Genomic DNA, 21,275 nt, shown 5'->3' with positions numbered 1-21,275 from the left:
GCTGGGCTCACGGAAATGCTAAGTATGTCTGGCTGCCGGCTTAGGCCTGCTCCCTTAGGCCTAAGCCATCAGTTGGACATACCCCGAGGGCTCCTGTACTACGAGAGGGCGCAAGCCGGGCTGAGGGACCCCCCCCTCCCCTGAGTGCACAAATTTTGTGCAACCGGGCCTCTAGTTGGAAATATGGACCTGTAGTTTAGAAGAGACATGAGGGCAGGAAACAGATTTGGGGGTTATGAGCATGTAGGTTAAAGTCTAATATGAGAGATTGAACTTATTCAGGGAGAATGCCAAGTAGAGAGGAAAGAAGACTGAAGATGAAATACTGAGAGAAGCCCAACATTTAAAGGTTAGGGCAGTGGTTGGCAAACCGCGGCTCGCGAGCCACATGCGGCTTTTGGGCCCCTTGAGTGTGGCTCTTCCACAATATACCATGTGCGGGCGTGCACGTACAGTGCGATTGAAACTTCGTGGCCCATGTGCAGAAGTCGGTTTTCAGAAAGAAGATAGATGAAACAAGTGTACAAGACGGAGCGTGGATGGGAGAGTTGGAAGGGGTTGACCTCGGCGAAGGTATCTCAGTCAGATTGAGGACGTTTATAGCAAAGGAGTACCCTAATTAAGTTAATAACAATGTACCTACCTATATAGTTTAAGTTTAAAAAATTTGGCTCTCAAAAGAAATTTCAGTTGTTGTACTGTTGATATTTGGCTCTGTTGACTAATGAGTTTGCCGACCACTGGGTTAGGGGAAGAGATGATAATGCCTTTGGAAGAAGTGATAGAAGAGAGATCCTATGCTTTCAGCATCCCTTTCTAGATTCCTTAGGAGAATGTGGTGTTGATGACTCAAAAATAGGGAAGTCAAGTAAGATAAGAACTGAAAGTACCCAGAAGTATTTGGAAATTTGGAGGTCATCGGTTTCATGATTTCATTGGGGAAGTATGTGTGGAAACCAGGTTGTGGAAGCACTGAAGCTCAAACATGGATTTTGGTATTAAAATGTGTTATCTTTTTGTTGCTGAAGAAATGATAGTAATAAAAACTACTGTTTCTTGAATGCGTATTTGGTGCCAGGCACCATGCTAAGCAGTTTTACTTATCATTACAGTAACTCTGAGGTTGGTGGTATTGTCTCCATTTCCAGATGAAGAAATGAGGGCTTGTAGAGATTATGTAATTTTTAGTTACATAATTGGTAACAGCTGGCATTGCTATATTTGAATCCAAATATGTAGGACTCTAATAAACGCTATTAGTCACTTCTATGTTAATGTTTATAGTATTCTCTGTGTGCTCCTCTCTCTCTCTCTCTCTCTCTCTCTCTCTCTCTCTCTCTCTCTCTCTCTCTGTGTGTGTGTGTGTGTGTGTGTGTATATATATACACTAGCCATCAGTTGGACATCTTTAGTGCTGCTGCGGAGGCAGGAGAGGCTCCCGCTACTGCCGCTGCACTTGCCAGCTGTGAGCCTGGCTTCTGGCTGAGCAGCGCTCCCCTGTGGGAGCGCACTGACCACCAGGGGGCAGCTCCTGCATTGAGCATCTGCCCCCTGGTGATCAGTGTGTGTCATAGCGACCAGTCGTACTGCTGATTGGTCAATTTGCATATTGGCCTTTTATTATATAGGATACTTTAGAATGGTACTACTTTTATATTTAATATTTTTTTAAATTTTCCCTTTAAATGTTTAAATTACATATAGTAATAAATGGGAATTATTTTCTGCTGTATCTTAAATTCTTTCATGTAGATTTGAGTGATTCACCAATAAGTAGTTCATTTCAGGTATTATGAAGACACTGAAAACAAAATGATGGCAAAATTTTAGAGCCTCAACAAATTGAGATTAACATTTGAATTTTGCCATATACTATGTGTTCAAGTTTTAACATTTTTATTTTTTTTAAAAAATATTTTTATTGATTTCAGAGAGGAAGGGAGAGGGAGAGATAGAAACATCAATGTTGAGAGAGTTATTGATCTGCTGCCTTCTGCACACCCCACACTGGGGATCTAGCTTACAACCTAGGCATGTGCCCTCCTGACCTCGGGAATTGAACTGTGACCTCCTGGTTCATAGGTTGATGCTCTACCAATAAGCCACACTGGCTGGGCCATTTTTAACATTTTTAAATGGCTTGAGGCTTTGGCACCTTTTCCTTTTTGTCAGCTAACTCCCAAACACTTTATTTCTGGTTCAAATCAGTAATTTAAGGGTGAATAATTTTTATAAGGACTGTCAAATTATAAAACTTACAGACTTAAAATGGAAATGGAGCTAGAAAGATAAGGAATCATCTAGTTCTATGCTATCATTTCCGAATAGGGAATCGAATAGTTAAAAACTAGTTAGATTTAGGGCTTCTGACTTTTAGTGTACTTTGAAAAAGGAGTAGACAATGCTGATTTGGGATGTTTCATATCTGTCTGACACATGGAAGTTTCCCCTGTACATATAGTAAACTCATTGATGTCCCTTCAAATAGTCATTCAGTAACTTTTTCTCTATCATTTGAAGTATTATAAAAACAAAATGAAAAAAGTATTTTGGGGAATATAAGTATAATAGTTGATATCTTGGACAAGGGACTTAGCATAAATTTTTACTATAAAGCAGTGATGACGAACCTATGACACGCGTGTCAGAGGTGACACGCAAACTCATTTTTTGGGTTGATTTTTCTTTGTTAAATGGCATTTAAATATATAAAATAAATATCAAAAATATGTCTTTGTTTTCTAATAGGAAGTTAAGAAACTGAAGAAAGTAGGTTATCAAATAGTTGACAAGTGGTATTTCATTTCTCCAGATCTGAATAGAACAAAGCAGATAGAGTAACATACTGGAAAAAAGGAAGCTTAGAGGCTCGTATATGATGGTTGAGTTTTCTCTGCGTTTTATGGTCTCTCCAATCAATATATTAGCATTAGACATTTATTTTTGAATAGGTATACATGCATATGGTAAAGCATTAAAATGGGGTTTATAGTAAAGAGTAAGTCAGTCTTCCATTCCTATCTCCAACCATTGGTGCCCTTATTTAGAGCCACTATTAACCATTTTCTTGTGTATTCTGGACATCATTAATTAACCTGTACATACATATACACTTTTTCTCATAAATAGTATTATAATTGCATCTCATTTTTAAAAAATCTTTTTAAAATATGTTTTTATTGATTTTAGGGAGGAAGGGAGAAGGAGAGACAGAAATATCAGTGATGAGAGAGAATCATCAATTGGCTGCCTCTTGCATGCCCCCTACTGAAGATCCAGCCCACAGCCTGGGCGTATACCCTGACTGGGAATTGAACTGTGACTTCCTGGTTCATAGGTTGATGCTCCACCACGGAGCCACACCTGCTGGGCAAATGCATCTTGTTTTAAAATACATTTTACAATATGTTTTGTAGACTATTTCATATCAGAAATTATATAGCTGTTTTATTTTTGATACATGAATAATATTCTGTTGCTTGGACATACCATATTTCCTCTAATTATTTAGGTTTTTTCCATCCTTTACTATTCTAAATAATGATGCAGTGAATGTTCTTGTTCTTAGGCCATTTCACACATGAGTGAATATATATGTATACACACACACACACACACACACACAGAGCAGCGGTAGTCAACCAGTGGTTCGCAGACCACTGGTGGTCCATGAGGTCTGAAAGGTTGGAGACTGCTGTGCTAGAAGCCTGGTGCACAAATTCATGCATGGGGGAGGTGAGGGAGGGAGGGATCGTGGGGGGGGGGGACCGCGGGAGGTTGGCCAGTAGGCCCCTATTGGGTGATTGGGGCCAGCCGGCCAGGGGGAGGGACTGTGGAAGTTTGGCCAGCCGCGGGAGGTTGGCTGTGGGAGCGCACTGACCACCAGGGGGCAGCTCTTGCATTGAGTGTCTGCCCCCTGGTGGTCAGTGCATGTCATAGCGACCAGTCGTTCTGGTCGTTCTGTCATAACGGTCGCTTAGGCTTTTATATATATACTAGAGGTAGAGGCCTGGTGCACAAAAATTTGTGCACTCGGGGGGAGAGGGGGTCCCTCAGCCCGGCCTGTGCCCTCTCGCAGTCTGGGACCCCTCGGGAGATAACGACCTGGTGGCTTAGGCCTGCTCCCGGGTAGCAGAGGGCAGGCCCAATCCCTAGGTGCAGTGCCTGGTCGGGCTCAAGCAGGGCCGAATGGGGAGTTGGGGCGCCGCCCCGTCATGCACAGAGCAGGGCAGATTGGGAGGTTGTGATGCCACCCTCAGTCACACTCAGGGTAGGGCCAATTGGGGGGTTGGGGCACCGTCCCCTGTCACACTCAAGGCAGGGTTGATGGGAAGGTTGCGGCGCCACCACCTGTCACGCACAGAGCAGGGCCAATCAGGGGGTTGGGGCGCCGCCCTCTATCACCCACAGAGCAGGGCCCATCAGGGGGTTTGGGCGCCGCCACTCTCACACTCAGGGCAGGGCCGATGGGGAGGTTATGGCTCTACCCCATCACACACAGAGCAGGGCCCGTGGGGGGGGGAGGGGTTGGGGAGCTACCCCCTATCAGGCACAGAGCAGGGCTGCTCAGGGGGTTGGGGCCCCGCCCCCTGTCACACACAGAGCCGCAGGGCAATCGGGGTTTGGGCGCTGCTCCCTGTCACGCTGATCCCGGTGCCGGGAGGCATATTACCCTTTTACTATATAGGGTAGAGGCCTGGTGCATGGGTGGGGCCGGCTGGTTTGCCCTGAAGGGTGTCCTGGATCAGGGTGGGGGTCCCCACTGGGGTGCCTGGCCAGTCTGGGTGAGGGGCTGAGGGCTGTTTTCAGGCTGGGGGTGACTGAACTCGCAAACGCTCCTTTTTTCCTTTTTTTTTTTTTTTTTTTTTTATTCTGGGCCAGCTTTATCTTGAGGCTTGGCTCCAGGTCTTAGGCCTCCGCTCCTGAAAGTAGGTTTCTGGCCTTCGCATACAATGTTGTGAATCTGCTGGCTGAAGTCCGGTTGTTACAATGTTTGAAACTGCAGGCTCAGAGGCCTGTAGCCGCAGGTGGGGAATGTTGGTTTCCTCCGTCACTGAGGCAAGCAAGCCTCATGTTAGTTTCAAGCTGCCTGGCTGCCGGCCGCCATCTTGGCTGACAGTTAATTTGCATATCTCGCTGATTAGCCAATGAAAAGGGTAGTGGTCGTACGCCAATTACCATGTTTCTCTTTTATTAGTGTAGACTAGAGGCCCAGTGCACAAAAATTTGTGCACTGGCGCGGCAGGAGGGGTGTCCCTCAGCCCCACTTGTGCCCTCTCACAATCTGGGACCCCTCGGGAGATAACGACCTGCTGGCTTAGGCCCACTCCCGGGTGGCAGAGGGCAGGCCCAAAACCTAGGTGCAGCCCCTGGTCGGGCTCAGACCAGGGCCAATTGGGGAGTTGGGGCGCCGCCCCCTGTCACACTCAAGGCAGGGTCGATGGGGAGGTTGTGGTGCCACCCTCTGTCACGCAAAGAGCAGGGCCGATCAGGGGGTTGGGGAGCTCCCCCCATCACACACAGAGCAGGATGGATCAGGGGTTTGGGGCGCTGCCCCTGTCACGCTGCTCCAGGGGCCAGGAGGCCTTGCGGCTCCACTGATCCCAGTGCTGGGGGGCCTCGGGGCTCCGCTTGACACGGGCAGTGAGGCCTCGCTGCTCAGCTGATCCCGGTGCTAGGAGGCCTCACTGCTTTGCTACTCCCAGTGCTGGGAGGCCTCGCGGCTCCGCTTGACACAGGGGCAGTGAGGCCTCGCTGCTCCACTGATCCTGGTGCTGGGAGGCCTTGCTGCTCCACTGATCCCGATGCTGGGAGGCATATTACCCTTTTACTATATAGGATAGAAGCCTGGTGCACGGGTGGGGGCCGGCTGGTTTGCCCTGAAGGGTGTCCTGGATCAGGGTGGGGGTCCTGCTTGGGTGCCTGGCCAACCTGGATGAGGGGATGATGGCTGTTTGCAGCTGGTCACACACCCTTCAGGGTGGGGGTCCCCACTGGGGTGCCTGGCCAGTCTGAGTGAGGGGCTGAGGGCTGTTTTCAGGCTGGTGGGTGGCTGAAGCTCCCAACCTCTCCTCTTTTCTTTCTTTTTTCTTTTTTTAATTAAATCTTTATTGTTCAGATTATTACATTTGTTCCTCTTTTTTCCCCCCATAACTCCCCTCCTCCCAGTTCCTGCCCCACCCTCCGCCCTCACTCCCCACCCACTGTCCTCATCCATAGGTGCACAATTTTTGTCCAGTCTCTTCGCGCATCTCCCACACCCCTTTCCCCCACAAGAATAGTCAGTCCATTCCCTTTCTATGTCCCTGATTCTATTATGATCACCAGATTATTTATTCACTTGATTCTTAGATTCACTTGTTGATAGATGCATGTTTGTTGTTCATAATTTGTATCTTTACCTTTTTCTTCTTCTTCCTCTTCTTAAAGGATACCTTTCAGCATTTCATATAATACTGGTTTGGTGGTGATGAACTCCTTTAGCTTTTCCTTATCTGTGAAGCTCTTTATCTGACCTTCAGTTCTGAATGATAGCTTTGCTGGATAAAGTAATCTTGGTTGTAGGTTCTTGGTATTCATTACTTTGAATATTTCTTGCCATTCCCTTCTGGCCTGCAAAGTTTCTGTTGAGAAATCAGCTGACAGTCGTATGGGTATTCCCTTGTAGGTAACTGAGTTTCTTTCTCTTGCTGCTTTTAAGATTCTCTCTTTGTCTTTTGCTCTTGGCATTTTAATGATGATGTGTCTTGGTGTGGTCCTCTTTGGATTCCTTTTGTTTGGGGTTCTCTGCGCTTCCTGGACCTGTAAGTCTATTTCTTTCACCAGGTGGGGGAAGTTTTCTGTCATTATTTCTTCAAATAGTTTTTCAATATCTTGCTCTCTCTCATCTTCTGGCACCCCTATAATTCTGATGTTGGTACGCTTGAAGCTGTCCCAGAGGCTCCTTACACTATCTTCGTATTTTCGGATTCTTTTTTCATTTTGCTTTTCTGGTTGGGTGTTTTTTGCTTCTTCGCATTTCAAATCATTGCCTTGATTCTTGCGCTCCTCTGGTCTGCTGTCGGGAGTCTGTATAGTGTTCGTTATTTCAGTCCGTGTATGCTTAATTTCTAGTTGGTTCTTTATCATAACATCGAGGGTCTCATTAGATTTCTTGAGGATCTCACTACATTTATCGGCGGCTTCTAGACAGTTCTTAAGAGACCTTTAAAGTGTGGTTCTGAACTCAATATCCTCCATTGACAGTTTTGTCCTGTTGCTTTGTCTCCGCATTTTTTATGCTTTCTTGGTGCACCCCCTAGTGGTCTTTGTACACAGTCTTGTTGTAGTTAAGCCTTGATTGTTGTCGGCAATACCGGGGGTGATTTGACCTCCACGCTAACTGGCTATGAGAGTCCGCTGTGTCTGCAGTGGGAGAGCTTCTGTGCTGGATCTCTAGGGCGGTGCTAATCTAGCGTTTGCCTGAGGCTATCCGGCAAATGGCTCTGCGCAGGGCTTGGGCAGGGCGGGTCCCCGGGGATCTACAGGGTGGGCTGGAGCGAGCAGTTATGGCTGCTCTCAGTTCCGTCCCTAGGGGCTCTGCCTCACAGAGTCCCAGCAACCACTGCAAACCTCGGAGAGAAAGCTGCCTTCAAGTTCCGACCGAAGCCAGACAGTCCCGCTTCTCCCGTTTGAGTCTGGGTCCCTAGAGACTTGCCCGGATCTGGAGCTCAGAGTCTGAAACTCCCTCCCGATTGAAAACAACAACCACGCCCTCCGCCGCCAGCCCGCTCCGCGCGCACTCCGCACCTTAGTATTTCACTTCAGCACTGTGCCTCCTCTGGGTATGATATTCTCTTTCCTCCTAGTTGTAGAATTTCCACTCAGCCAGCCTTCCTGTGGTTCTGGATGATGTCTGTTCTGGATGATGTCTTTTAGTTGTTTTTTGAAGTGGTTGTTTGAGGCAGCAATCTCTGGTGTTAACCTATGCCGCCATCTTGGTTTCCTCCTAAAAATAGTTTAGGATCCTCTTTTCTTTTTAAAAAATCCATTTAAGTTTTCTCTTTTTAGAGAAACGTGGTCATGTTTCTTTACTTTTATTCTGTTGGTTTCCTAATGATTTGTAGAGAGTATAAAGGAAGATTTTCCTCCTTTTTTTGTCTTTAAAATGTTTTTCCTGTAGGTTTTGAACTGATTGCATTTATTAATTTTTTGTTTGTAACTTTTATTTCCCCCCATCACTATTTATCCCCCTTAAACCCTCTTTCACCTCCACCCATCCTCCCCCACCCCAAATCACTGCACTGTTATCCATGAGTTCTCCTTTTTTCCCTTTTTTTGCTCAATCACTGCCCCCCTACATCAGAGCTGTCTGCCTGCTCTTTCTCTATGAGTCTGTCTCTATTTTACTTGTTAGTTCAGTTCATTAAATTCCAAATATGAGTGAAATCATATGGTACTTGTTTTTTTCTGACAGGCTTATTTCACTTGGTATAGTGTTCTCTAGGTCCATCCATGCTGTCATAAAGGGTAAAATTTTCTTCCCTTTTACAGCGGAGTAGTAGTCCCATTGTGTAAATGTCCAATAGCTGTTTTAGCCACTCATCTACTAATGAACACTTGGGCTGCTTCCAAATCTTGGCTATTATAAATAACGCTGCAATGAACATAGGGGTACATATATTCTTTTGAATTAGTGTTTGGGGTTTCCTCAGATAAATTCCTAGACATGGAATTGTTGGGTCATAAGGCAGTTCCATTTTGAATTGTTTGAGGTAACTCCATACTGCTTTCCACAGTGGCTGTACCAGTCTGCATTCCCACCAACTGTATACCAGGGTTCCCTTTTCTCCACATCCTCACCAGTACTTGTTTTTTGTTGATTTATTGATGATAGCAATTCCAGCAGGTTTGAAGTGATAATCTCATTATGGTTTTAATTTGCATTTCTCTGATGATTAGTGAGGTTGAGCATCATTTCATATGTCTCTTGGCCCGTATGAAGAAGTAACTATTCAGATTCTTTGCCCATTTTTTAATTGGATTGTTTATTTTTTTTAATGTTGAGTTGTATAAGTTCTTTATAAATTTTGGATATTAACCCCTTATCAGATGTATCATTGGCGAATACATTCTCCCATTTAGTGGGCTGTCTTTTCATATTTTGATGGTTTCATTTAGTTTGATGAAGTCCCATTTGTTTATTTTTTTCTTTTGTTTCTCTTGCTGGAGGAGATATATCAGAAAAAATATTGCTGAGAAATGTGTGAGATTTTACTTTGGATCATACTTAGAAAGTCATTTTTTACTTTGAGATTATAAAAAAGAGTCTTCTATATTTCCATCTAGTTCTTTTATGTCATTATTATGTTTGTTTTTGGGCCATCTAGAATTTATATTAGTTTAAGGTACAAAGTAAATATTTAAAATTATTTTTTTCCATATAGCTCTCTAGTTGTTTTGATACCTATTCTGTAATTATTATTTCCTGTGTTGAAGAACTAAGTAGAGAAAATGTTAATTCGCATAGTGCCTGGGACTTAAAAACTAAATGTTGAGTGTTGGTTATTGTGGTGGTGGTAGTTTTTCAGTTTTAAGGGGAAAAGGTTTGGGATGAGATTCCTATAAAGGCGGTAAGTGTAAGTGCGTTTATAGCTTGTGGAGACATAGCCAGAATAGTGTAAAAACATAGGAGAGAAGGAATGAAAGTTTTGTAAGGAAAAAGGTGAACTACAGAGTGTGGACTAGAGGTTAGCCTTCACTGGAAAAAAGAAGGACTAGACTGGAAAAAAAGAAGGTGAGGATGACTGAAGTAGGTATAGAATACTATAGATGTGAAGGTGAAAATTGTTAGACTTTAAGAAAAAAGTAATTAAAGGCACTTAAATATGAAGGTAGATGTATTGTAAAATACTTGAGGAGAGTGAGAGATTTTGTATGTTCACTTTCTCTTCCTTCTCCCTTCTCTTACAGGTCACCCTTGCAATTATGGATATTTAAAAGAATCAGACAGTGTGGAGGGGGAGTCCCCCTCCTCACTCCCCCTTGGTGCTTGACTCCAGGAATAATATATAAACTGTGGAAACTTACTTTTAAAAAAACAAACTTTTATTTAATATAAATTTTATAGCGCTATTTATAATTTTTTGATTAAGTGCCAAAACCAATTGTACAAAGATCTATAGTTTTATATTGTTACCATTAGGATTTAAATTATAATCCTAAGCAGGCCATTTATTCTCTATAAATTTTTCTGAGTAGCACCTTTGTGCCCTGTTTTTCATTTTAAAAAATTAGTTTTATCTAAAGAAATAGCAGTATAAAAACAATTAGGATGAATTCTTCCATCCCTGACTGCACATTAAAGTGTCGATCCCTGAAGCATGCTTTGGATGTCCTTTCTGTGGTAACCAAAGGGAGTGAAAACCAGATTAAGGCCTTTCTCTCCAGTCATTGTTATAATGCTGCGACTATCAAGGATGACTTTGGCAGAAATGCCCTCCACCTTGTTTCCTCCTGTGGGAAGAAAGGAGTATTAGAATGGCTTATTGAGAAAGGAGTGGATCCATTGGTGAAAGACAAGGAGTCAGGATGGACAGCGTTGCACAGAAGCATCTTTTATGGACATATTGACTGTGTTTGGTCTCTGTTGAAGGTAAGTGTAATTTGTTTATTTAAAACTATTATGTTTTTCTTGAAAGAAGGAGAGTAGAATACATCCCTATTCTGTCCCATTAGAAATTATTTAGTTTCAAGATATTCTTTTTAATCCTAACTTTTTTGGTAATATATGGGCAGCAGTAGCCAGATAGCCATGTTAAAGTAATTCAACTTAGCTCATAAGCAGTTTGGAAATATTAATAAATCAGGCACTTCTGCTGAAATAATTCATGTCATCTTGGACTCTCTTATTCCAGCCACAGCCATGGTGACCAATTATGCACAGGCTTCTAGCAGCTTTGTGTAGGTATAATCTGCATTTCGTTTCTGGCATGTATTGCATGCCTCTGATTTTATGCCCCAGGGCTTTGCAAATGCATGACCAGGTAAAAGTTTGGGTGAGTTAAAATCCCTGTAAGAGCAGCTCTCCATTAATGAAGAATGGGAACCTGGGAACCAGTGGTAAATACTTCCTTCCTCCTTTTGTCCCTTGATAGGACAATTATTCTGTGGTATATTTTATAAGGTCCTGGTAGGATCATGCACTAGCCTCCTTAACAGTGGCCTATTCGGTAACACATCCTTGTATTGTTTTTTGATCTTCTTTCCTTGATTTACTCTCCTGGTCTCGGTACTGCTTTCTAGGATGTCTTCCCAAGGAAATTACCCGTGTGCCAGTCTAGCTTATGCTTTATTTTGGGGAAGACAGTAAAAACAAACAGATAGACATTTCCAGTAGTGTTACTAGTGGAATAGATGTACCTAAAGTACATTTGCTCCTTGTAGGGGATTGGCATGAAATGCTCAGACTTATAAACCTGGTATATACTTAGATGCTTTTTATTATGCTAATGGATTTATTTACTGTTTCGGGGCTCTTTAAAGAGTTGTTTTTTAATACCAGAAGGTGTGTTTTTATTGATTTTAGAAAGGCAGTGGGGGGGCTGGTGATAAAGAGAGAAAACATCGATGTGAGAAAGAAACATTGATTGGTGGCCTCCTATATGCGTCCTGACCAGGAATTGAACCTGCCACCTTTTTGGTGCAGGAGATGAAGCTCCAACCAATTGAGCCCTGCTGGCCAGGGCAAGAGTTGATTTTTGAAGAAATGGGATAGGGTACACACTGGTCGTCTGCTACTTTTAGAATTTAAGATAAGCATGTTAAAGTTTCAGAGCCCACCATTTCTAAAGCCAAAAAAAAAGTCCCTAGTCCTTTATGTAGGTTGGGCTACTTAGGGTAACACAGTATATGTAGTCTTACTAGTGTTCAGTTGGTATAAGTAAAGTTGAGAACAAATTGACAAAACTTTCAAAATAAACTCTCCAGGCATCTAAGTTTCTGGAATCCCATTTGTCATTCATAGCTTGCAACACTCTGCCCTAGAATCTATCTTCCATACTCTGAAAAAGGCCAAGCTTAGGTCTTACCATATGGATTTATTGTGTCTAATTTTTTTGAAAGCAGTAAACAACATACAGTTTTAAATTTGTTATGATTTTGGATCACTTCTGATTTTTGTTTTACTTATTTTCTCACTAACTTGAATGTTTTTTGTTCATTGACAGTCCTTGTGAAATCAGGTATAATAACCATCTGGAACATAATAAAGTTCCAGATGGTTATAATTGATTTTAGTTTATAGAATCCATTGTTACGAGGTAATAGGGGATTTCTCTTTCCTGAGTAACCCAAAACCAAGCATGCTAACATGTCACAGAGTTTAAAAACTTCATGATTCACCTCAGCCTATAACTATCCAGACAAACTGTGTGTGTCGACAGGCAGTGATGACTCACACCAGTTAAAATAGAGGTGAGTATTAGTAATTGCTTAATGCAGCGGTTCTCAACCTGTGGGTTGGCGACCCCTTTGGTGGTCGAACGACCTTTTCACAGGGGTCGCCTAAGACCATCCTGCATATCAGATATTTACATTACGATTCATAACAGTAGCAACATTACAGTTATGAAGTAGCAACGAAAATAATTTGATGGTTGGGTCACAACATGAGGAACTGTATTTAAAGGGCCAGAAGGTTGAAAACCACTGGTTTAATGTCTTATAAAAATACCAGAAAATATTAGAAGTTATTTAATTTTTTTAAAAAAATATATTTTTAGTGATCAGAGAGAAAGGGAGAGGGAGATGGAAACAATGATGAGGAAAAATCATTGATTTGTTGTCTCCTGCACGCCCCCTACCGGGAATCAAGCCCACAACCTGTGTATGTGCCCTGACTGGGAATCGAACTGTGACCTCCTAGTTAATAGGTTGACACTCAACCACTAAGTCACACAGGCCGGGCAGAAGTTATTTTTGAAAAGGAGTACATTTTATATTTTATTTATTTATTTGTTTAAAACATATTTTTATTGATGTCAGAGAAGAAGGGAGAGGGAGATAGAAATAAATATCAATGAGATAAATTGATTGGCTGCCTCCTGCACAGCCCCTACTGGGGATTGAGCCTGAAAACCGTGCTTATGACCTAACAAGGAATCAAACCCTGACATCCTGGCTCATAGGTCAATGATCAACCACTGAGCCACACCGGCTGGGCATACATTTTACATTTAAGAAACTGTAATGAAGTAACAGTAATATGATTTGAACATAGCTCTCTATCACCTCTTACCCTCATTATGATTTAAAAGACAGAAAGTGTGGTGATAGGAAAAGGGTGTTCTATTTCATGTTTGAATTTTAATTGTAGAGATATAAAACTATATAGATTACTTTAAATTCACCCTTAAACACACACACACGAAACCAAAATTAAACAATGCTACAAAAAAATTAAGGAAAAACATGAAAACACATCACAAAAATAGAAATACAAGGATATAATTGTCTCAATGTCAATAATAGATACAATAGAATTCAAGGCAAAAAGATATGGAACATAGTTGACCACGTTATGTTTATGTACAGAAAATCCTATAAATATTTTTCTGCCATTGCCTTGATATCTTTTTTTTTTTTTTTAAATTCTCACCCGAGGATATTTTTCCCATTGACTTTTAGAGAGAGTAGAAGGGAGGGGGAGAGACAGAGAGAAACATCGATGTGAGAAAGACATACTGATTGGTTGCCTCCCACTTACGCCCCAACTGGGCCAGAGTTGAGCCGGCAACTGAGGTATGTGCCTTTGACCTGCATTGAACCTGGGACCCTTCAGTCTATGGCTAACACTCTAACCAGCAAGCCACATTGGCCAGGGCTCATTTTGATTTGAAATGTTACTTATTTCTTCATATTTTCTGTCGTTCCTTAGTCCACCAAGAATTGGATATTTGATTTCTCTTAGTTCTTTGTGTGAGAAAAATAATGTGTTTGGTCGTAGGAGATCTTTGTTATTCAATGTTTATTTTTTAAATGTTTTTATGAGCTTAATCTGTATTTTTGATAAATAAGAATAAAGTTAATGATTATAGGTAAATGGTTAAAAATACATGCATATAAATATTTATATATATATATGTGTATATATATACACACACACACACACACATATTTTTTTCTTTTCTCTCTTTCTTGTTTTTTTTTTTTTTTTTAGCATGGTGTTAGTCTGTATACCCAAGATAAAGAAGGCTTATCAGCTTTGGATCTTGTAATGAAGGATAGACCAAATCATGTAGTATTCAAAAATACTGGTAAGAAAATTCCACACATATATATTCCATTAAGGTGCAGCTTAGAAAATTTTAATGACATTTTATTCTTGTTAAATATCTGAGGAAATTTGTGCTATATCTCTGCAAAGAACTTCTACTTTGGTAAATGTGGATTGATAATTTTGGTTCTCCAGAACACTTCTATTTTGCGTTTTTCAATTTTAATCTATTTTATGTCTATACAAGTAAAAACAGCCTACAAGAGGGAAGGCATTTAGAATTTTAGCTACTGTAAAGTCATTAGTGTACATCTAGAAAATAGCATCAACATTTAAGGTAGAGGGAAAAAGGAAATGATTCCTCCACCTACACATTCTTCTAATTCTACTTATCCCTCCAATTTGCCCTTTGAGCTCTGGAAGTAGAAATTGGCTGAAAAAGAGAAGAGATTTAAATGGGGCATCTATAATTTTCATTTAACTAGTGATCAAGCTAAGAAAGGACTCATTCTTCATTTTCTACCTTGGATACTATATTACAAAGGAATTATGTGAGCCTTTCAAAATAAAAATGAAGATTCATATCATAGACTTAGCTGTGATTAAGTTTTATCCTAGTTTAGTGGGTACCTTAATCAATACAGACAGTCCTCAGGTTACGTCGGACTCGACGTACGTCGTTTCGTGGTTATGTCGCCATCTCCCATTTATTTATTAAAAAATAAAGTTCCGTCATTTTGACGTATGTACATATGTGTTTTATGTTTTTTATTATTTATTTACCACAAGTAAAGGTCGGGAATTGTTACCTTTCTTTTAATTTTTTTTTACTGTTTCACTTCATTACTGCTGTGTATGTGCTCCATGTGATGGGTTCCCACTTACGGCGAAAAAATCGCGTTGGTCGTGCCGTAGGAATGGATCTCCGATGTAACCCGAGGACCTACTGTAGTTTTATTTACATCAATAAGGAGCAAGCTATTGAAAGTTAATATTTCTAGCCTGGCTGGGCATGGCTCAGTGGCTGAGCATTAACTTAGGAACCAGGAGGTCATGATTTGATCAGGGCACAAGTCCTGGTTGCAAGCTAGATCCCTTGTGGGGGGCATGTAGGAGGCAGCCAATCAATGATTCTCTCTCATTGATGTTTCTCTCCCTCTTTCACCCTTCCCCTCTGAAATTAATAAAAATATATTAAAAAAAGTTAATGTTTCTGTAGGAACAGTAATTAATATCACATTTGCTTTATTTAGTACCTTTATATATATGTATGCTAATAACATTTTATGTTTTAAGTATTATTTTCATGGAGACTAAGTGGTTATGGCAGGTGCTGTTTTACTCATTTGGCAGTTAAACTTTAAACTTTAGTTAAACTTTAGGAACAAAAAACAAATATTAGATTGCTTACATTGAGGCAGGCCTATGCTGATTTGGATTTTCTGATTTGTGTTCTTAGAATTATATAATATATTAGTAGATTCATAATTTAAAAGAGAATGTTGGCAACATCTTTCTAAATGTGGTTAAATTTCTGTAGAGTCATGTGAGAGGTAAAATGATTAGTGAAATATATCTATAATTTAACTACATTAATATTTGTTTTAAAATATAAAAGTATAAAATTAATTTTTATTTTAGATCCTACAGATGTCTACACTTGGGGAGATAATACAAATTTCACCCTGGGTCATGGAAGCCAGAATAGCAAACATCATCCAGAGTTGGTGGATCTGTTCTCCAGGAGCGGGGTTTATATTAAACAGGTATTTTGAAGTACAATCTAAGTACTTTTAGAATTAAAAAGTACTTTGTATTTGATAGCTCATCTTTTCATTTAACTTATGTTAACTTTGTTGAAGGTATGATAATCTATTTGAATGAAGGAATCAATCAACAAATTTACTAACTTATTTTAGATTTTGTTAGCCTTAATCATATCTATACTGTGTAAAACTGAGATCTGTTTTGAGCACTGTTAGAGATTCGAAGGCACTATACAGATATTAATTTAATTTTAAAAAGGTAGAGCTTCTGTTGATTTTGTAGCTTTTGTTTCTGTGTAACATAGAATTAGAATTTTTTAAGTTGTTTCTCAAGTGAATTCATTGTTGAAGCTCAGTATTACTAGTTTTAGATAAGTGAACCTGAGTTCTTAAATATAAGTAATTATAAAATTAATTGATAGAATTGTAAAGATTTTATCTTGAGTCTTTTATCATTATGCTGGATGTTATCTTCCACTTCTATGGATTTTACTACTGTTAACATATTCATCTTTCTCTTACCACTTTGTGTGTTTATATCTCTCACTCTCCCTTTCTCTCTCTAAAGTCAATTAAAAAATATAAATGTGCCGAAACCGGTTTGGCTCAGTGGATAGAGCGTCGGCCTGCGGACTGAAAGGTCCCAGGTTCGATTCCAGTCAAGGGCATGTACCTGGGTTGCGGGCACATCCCCAGTAGGAGATGTGCAGGAGGCAGCTAATCGATGTTTCTCTCTCATCGATGTTTCTGACTATCTCTCTCTCTCTCTTCCTCTCTGTAAAAAATCAATAAAATATATTAAAATATATATATATATAAATGTAAATAATTTTCAAAAATAAGAAAAAAGGATTATTAAGTGGTAGTAACATAAAATAAGTATGCTGCACATGAGATGCATTGAAAATATCAGTGTGGCCTGAGGGTTAGGTATGTAAGTACATGCATATTTGAAACTTCTATTGGTTTCTAGTTATTGCCTTCTGTTGATGCAGTTCAACCATTTCAGTACTCTTGTCTTCTGGTAAGAATGTGTTGATATGTAAGTGTGCTATTAAAGATATATTAGACAAAATTAGAGAAATAAAAAGGACATACTGTCTATCCCACATTTCCCATGTATAGCTGATGTTTTAAAAAATACTTTTACCTTAAAACATTTCCATAATTTAATAACATATCACTATTTGATGATCTTTATGCTTCATATTGCACTCTGCTCAGTTCTTGCTGTTTGGGAAACAACTGGCTACTACTTTTTGTAGTTGAAGACTTAAGATTTGCATTTTCCTTTGTTTAGTCTCTTCTATGGGTAACCCCTGCTAATTTCTTCTTTGTTCTTTTTTTTTTTTTTATTAAGGTATTACAAATGTGCTTTGTTCTTTTTTTTATATGTCTGTTTTTAGACATAGTTTTAAAATAAAATGTGTATATTTGTAATTTTTATTACAGAAAACTTGAAACATTTACAAAGTAGAGAGAATACTCTGAATACCAATGTACCCATCATCCAGCTTAAACAGTTAGCAATAATCTATTATTAATTTTAAATAAAGTTAAGGATGTTTTATTTGGAGAATTTTAATAATATCCTCTTGTTGTCCCACAGGTGGTGCTTTGTAAATTTCACTCAGTGTTTCTGTCTCAGAAGGGGCAGGTCTATACCTGTGGTCATGGTCCTGGAGGACGTTTAGGCCATGGAGATGAACAGACATGCTTGGTAATTGATATATTTAGGTAACTTTAGTAAAATTTTGATAAACTGAAAGCTCACATTAACCAAAAAAATTTTTTAGCCAAATACCAGAATAAGGAGAAAATAATGTACCAATTAGTAATAGATTTTTAAAAAATATATTTTTATTGATTTCAGAGAGGAAGGTAGAGGGAGAGAGATAGAAATATCAAGGATGAGAGAGAATATTGATTAGCTGTCTCCTGCACGTTCCCAATTGGGAATTGCGCCTGCAACCCAGGCATGTGCCCTGAACAGGAATTGAACCTGTTTCATAGGTTGACATTCAACCACTGAGCCACACTGGCCAAGCCCCAATTGGTAATAGATTTTTAACAATCAATGATTTTTCTAGTATATCATGTTCAAATTATATATAATGCAAAATTGTGAAGCATCAAGGAAAAATTTTCTTTTTATAGCAAATATTGGGAAGGGACTACTGGTATATTTACCATCGATTAAAGGGTACTTTAAAAAGGAGAGAGAGCCCTAGCCATTTTGGCTCAGTGAATAGAGCGATGGCCTAAGGCCTGAAAGGCCTCAGGTTCGATTCTGGTCAAGGGCACATGCCTGGGTTTCGGGTTCGATCCCCAGTGGGGGTGGGGGGGCATGCAAGAGGCAGCTGATCAATGATTCTTATCATTAATGTTTCTATCTTTCCATCTCCCTTCCTCTCTGAAATTAATAAAAATATATTTTTTTAAAAAGGAGAGAGAGCTATTATCATAGCTTGCCCCCCCCCCCCCTTATATTTTTAGAGAGAGTGGAAGGGGGAGAGACAGAGAGAAACATCAGTGTGAGAGATATTCATCAATAGGTTGCCTCCCCCATGCACCATAACTGGGGCTGGGGATCGAGCCTGCAACCTCAGTATGTGCCCTTCACTGGAATTGAAACCTTCAGTCCGCAGGCTGACATTCCAACTACTGAGCCAAAATGGCTAGGGTGTAGCTTCCTTTTTGGGGGGGAGTTTATTATATAGTTTATTCTGTTAAGGAATTGTCATAAAGCCTTAACAGCCCTGTGAGTTATAGGCATTATTCTCATTTTATATACAATGACAATAGTAATAATAGCAATCATTTATTGGTTGCTTATTCTGTGCAGAGACTGTAGTGTTATATACTTAACAACTTATCTACTTCTAACACCAATCCAGTTATCATCTAAAATACTATTATGGCCCAGTTGGGATGGTTGAACGTGACCTGTGAACCAGAAGGTCATAGTTCAATTCCCAGTCAGGACACATGCCCAGGTTTCGGAGTAATCCCCAGTGGGGGAAGTGCAGGAGGCAGCCGATCAATGATTCTCTCTCATCATTGATGTTTCTATCTCTCTCTCCCTTCCTCTCTTAAGTCGATAAAAATTAATAAAATAAAATGCTTTTACAATTTTGTGTTCAGGTGAAGAAAATGAACTACTGAGAAGTTAAGAGATTTGATTTTCAAATAGCTAGCAAATGTCTCATTGAAGGGATGCATTGTTTCCTGTATTTTTTATTTATTTTTTCAATATACCAATGAGTTCTTTGGCTGAAGAGCTCCCTTTATACCAAACAAATTTGTATTTGGTGTATAGTAAGGGCTCAAAAATTATTTGTTGCGTTAAATTATCTTATTAAAGTGTCTTACTAGGGGTTTTGTGTTTTACTAATAATTCATTGCTGAATTGTAGAATTTATCATGATAGAGCAATGTACCAGTCATGTCATTTTACTAGACATAGTATTATCAGATTCTATTTGTATATCTATATAAATGCTTATTACACTAAAGTTAATTTTATTTTGTAGGTCCCTAGGCTTGTGGAAGGGCTGAGTGGTCATAATTGTTCCCAAGTGGCAGCTGCTGAGGATCATACTATTGTATTAACTGAAGATGGATGTATTTATACATTTGGTCGCAATACTTTTCGTCAATTAGGAATTATTCCTCCACTTTCCAGTTGTAATGTACCCAGACAGGTAAACAACTCTTTTTTTAAACAATAAGGTGGCTATTTGCTATAAAACCTGTATGGACAAAAGGATGGAAGGTATTAACAGAGCAACTTACTTTACTTACAGAGTGGCCAGATTATTATGATCACCTGACATTTGTAGGCAAATTAGCTATAATTTTCGCGCTGAAGTTGCTAGAGGGCCAGACCATTATAAATAGGGAAGCAGGTTGTTTACCACGACAGTAGAAGTGATTTTTTTCTGAAGATATGGGTAAACAATGCGATTTAAAAACCTTTGAACAGGGGAGATATTTGAACGTGAGTGGCCAGGTTATTATGACCACCTCATGTTTGTAGGCAAATTATCCATACACTGCATCGTATGGGATATGGAAGCCGAAGGCCTGTTCGAACACCTTTGCTGCCTGCAGTTACCAAGATAAGACGTCTTCAGTTCGCACAGGAACACAAGGATTGGACAGTCGAGCATTGGAAAAAAGTCATGTGGTCCGATGAATCAATTTTCCAGTTGCATCATACAGATGGCAGAGTGAGAATTTGGCGGAAACAGCATGAAAGCATGCACCCCACATGCATGAGTACAACCCTTCAAGCCAGTGGGGCAGTGTTATGGTTTGGGGCATGTTTTCCTGGCATGATTTGGACCCTTTAATTCGTGTGGAACAACGTCTGAATAGCACAACATACCTAAGTATCATTGCTGATCAGGTTCATCCTATCATGTTGATGGCATATCCCAATGGAGGTGGCTTCTTCCAACAAGACGGTGCTCGGATTGTGCAGGAGTGGTTTCAAGAACATGAGGGAGACTTTACCTTGCTTAGGTGGCCCCCACAATCACCAGATCTCAATCCAATTGAGCATTTGTGGGACGAAATTAAAAGAGCCATCAGGCAGCTGGTTCCACAACCATCAAATCTCACAGAACTGGACAGTGCTATTCATCAGGCATGGTGTCAGATTCCTCGCATCACCTTTCAACATCTCGTGTAGTCAATGCCAAGAAGAATCGCCGCAGTATTGAAGGCAAAAGGTGGCCCAACAAAGTACTGATGGGATGGTCATAATAATCTGGCCACTCACGTTCAAATATATCCCATGTTCAAAGGCTGTTAAATCACATTGTTTACCCATATCTTCAGAAAAAAATCACTTCTACTGTCGTGGTAAACAACCTGCTTCCCTATTTATAATGGTCTGGCCCTCTAGCAACTTCAGTGCGAAATTATAGCTAATTTGCCTACAAACGTCAGGTGGTCATAATAATCTGGTTACTCAGTGTATATTCAGTGATATATATTTTTCACAGGAGAAATTAAACATGATACAAATTAACATTTTTTTTTGTAGTAAGAAAGAAAGCACTTGGTAAATTAGGCACTAAATTGCCTTAAACTTCTAAGTATTCATAAACCAAGGGGGAACCAGATTTTTGGGGTTTAAGGCCTTCCTTATAAAAACAAACAAACAAACAAACAAACACTCCTGGCCTGTGTTAGAGCATCGGCCCACACACTGAAAGTGTCCCTGGTTCCATTCCCAGTCGAGAGTA

At 40.1% G+C, this 21,275-nt stretch overlaps 1 protein-coding gene across 1 annotated transcript in view; it reads left to right on the top strand.

The window, feature by feature from the left end:
* The window catches only part of IBTK (inhibitor of Bruton tyrosine kinase), an 85,608-nt gene that overhangs the window by 3,607 nt on the left and 60,726 nt on the right, over positions 1–21,275 (top strand). Inside the window, exons 2-6 of the mRNA XM_081095090.1 lie at positions 9,952–10,633; positions 14,198–14,294; positions 15,896–16,020; positions 17,630–17,740; positions 19,554–19,724. Coding sequence (XP_080951216.1) covers positions 10,313–10,633; positions 14,198–14,294; positions 15,896–16,020; positions 17,630–17,740; positions 19,554–19,724 — 825 coding nt within the window. The 5' untranslated portion in view covers positions 9,952–10,312. The remainder of the gene's footprint in view (positions 1–9,951; positions 10,634–14,197; positions 14,295–15,895; positions 16,021–17,629; positions 17,741–19,553; positions 19,725–21,275) is intronic.

Source organism: Myotis nattereri (assembly GCF_964212035.1).
Source record: "Myotis nattereri genome assembly, chromosome: 6".
NCBI lineage: Eukaryota > Metazoa > Chordata > Mammalia > Chiroptera > Vespertilionidae > Myotis > Myotis nattereri.
Note: the sequence above shows the minus strand (reverse complement) of the source record. Positions and strands in the feature narration are given on the sequence as shown.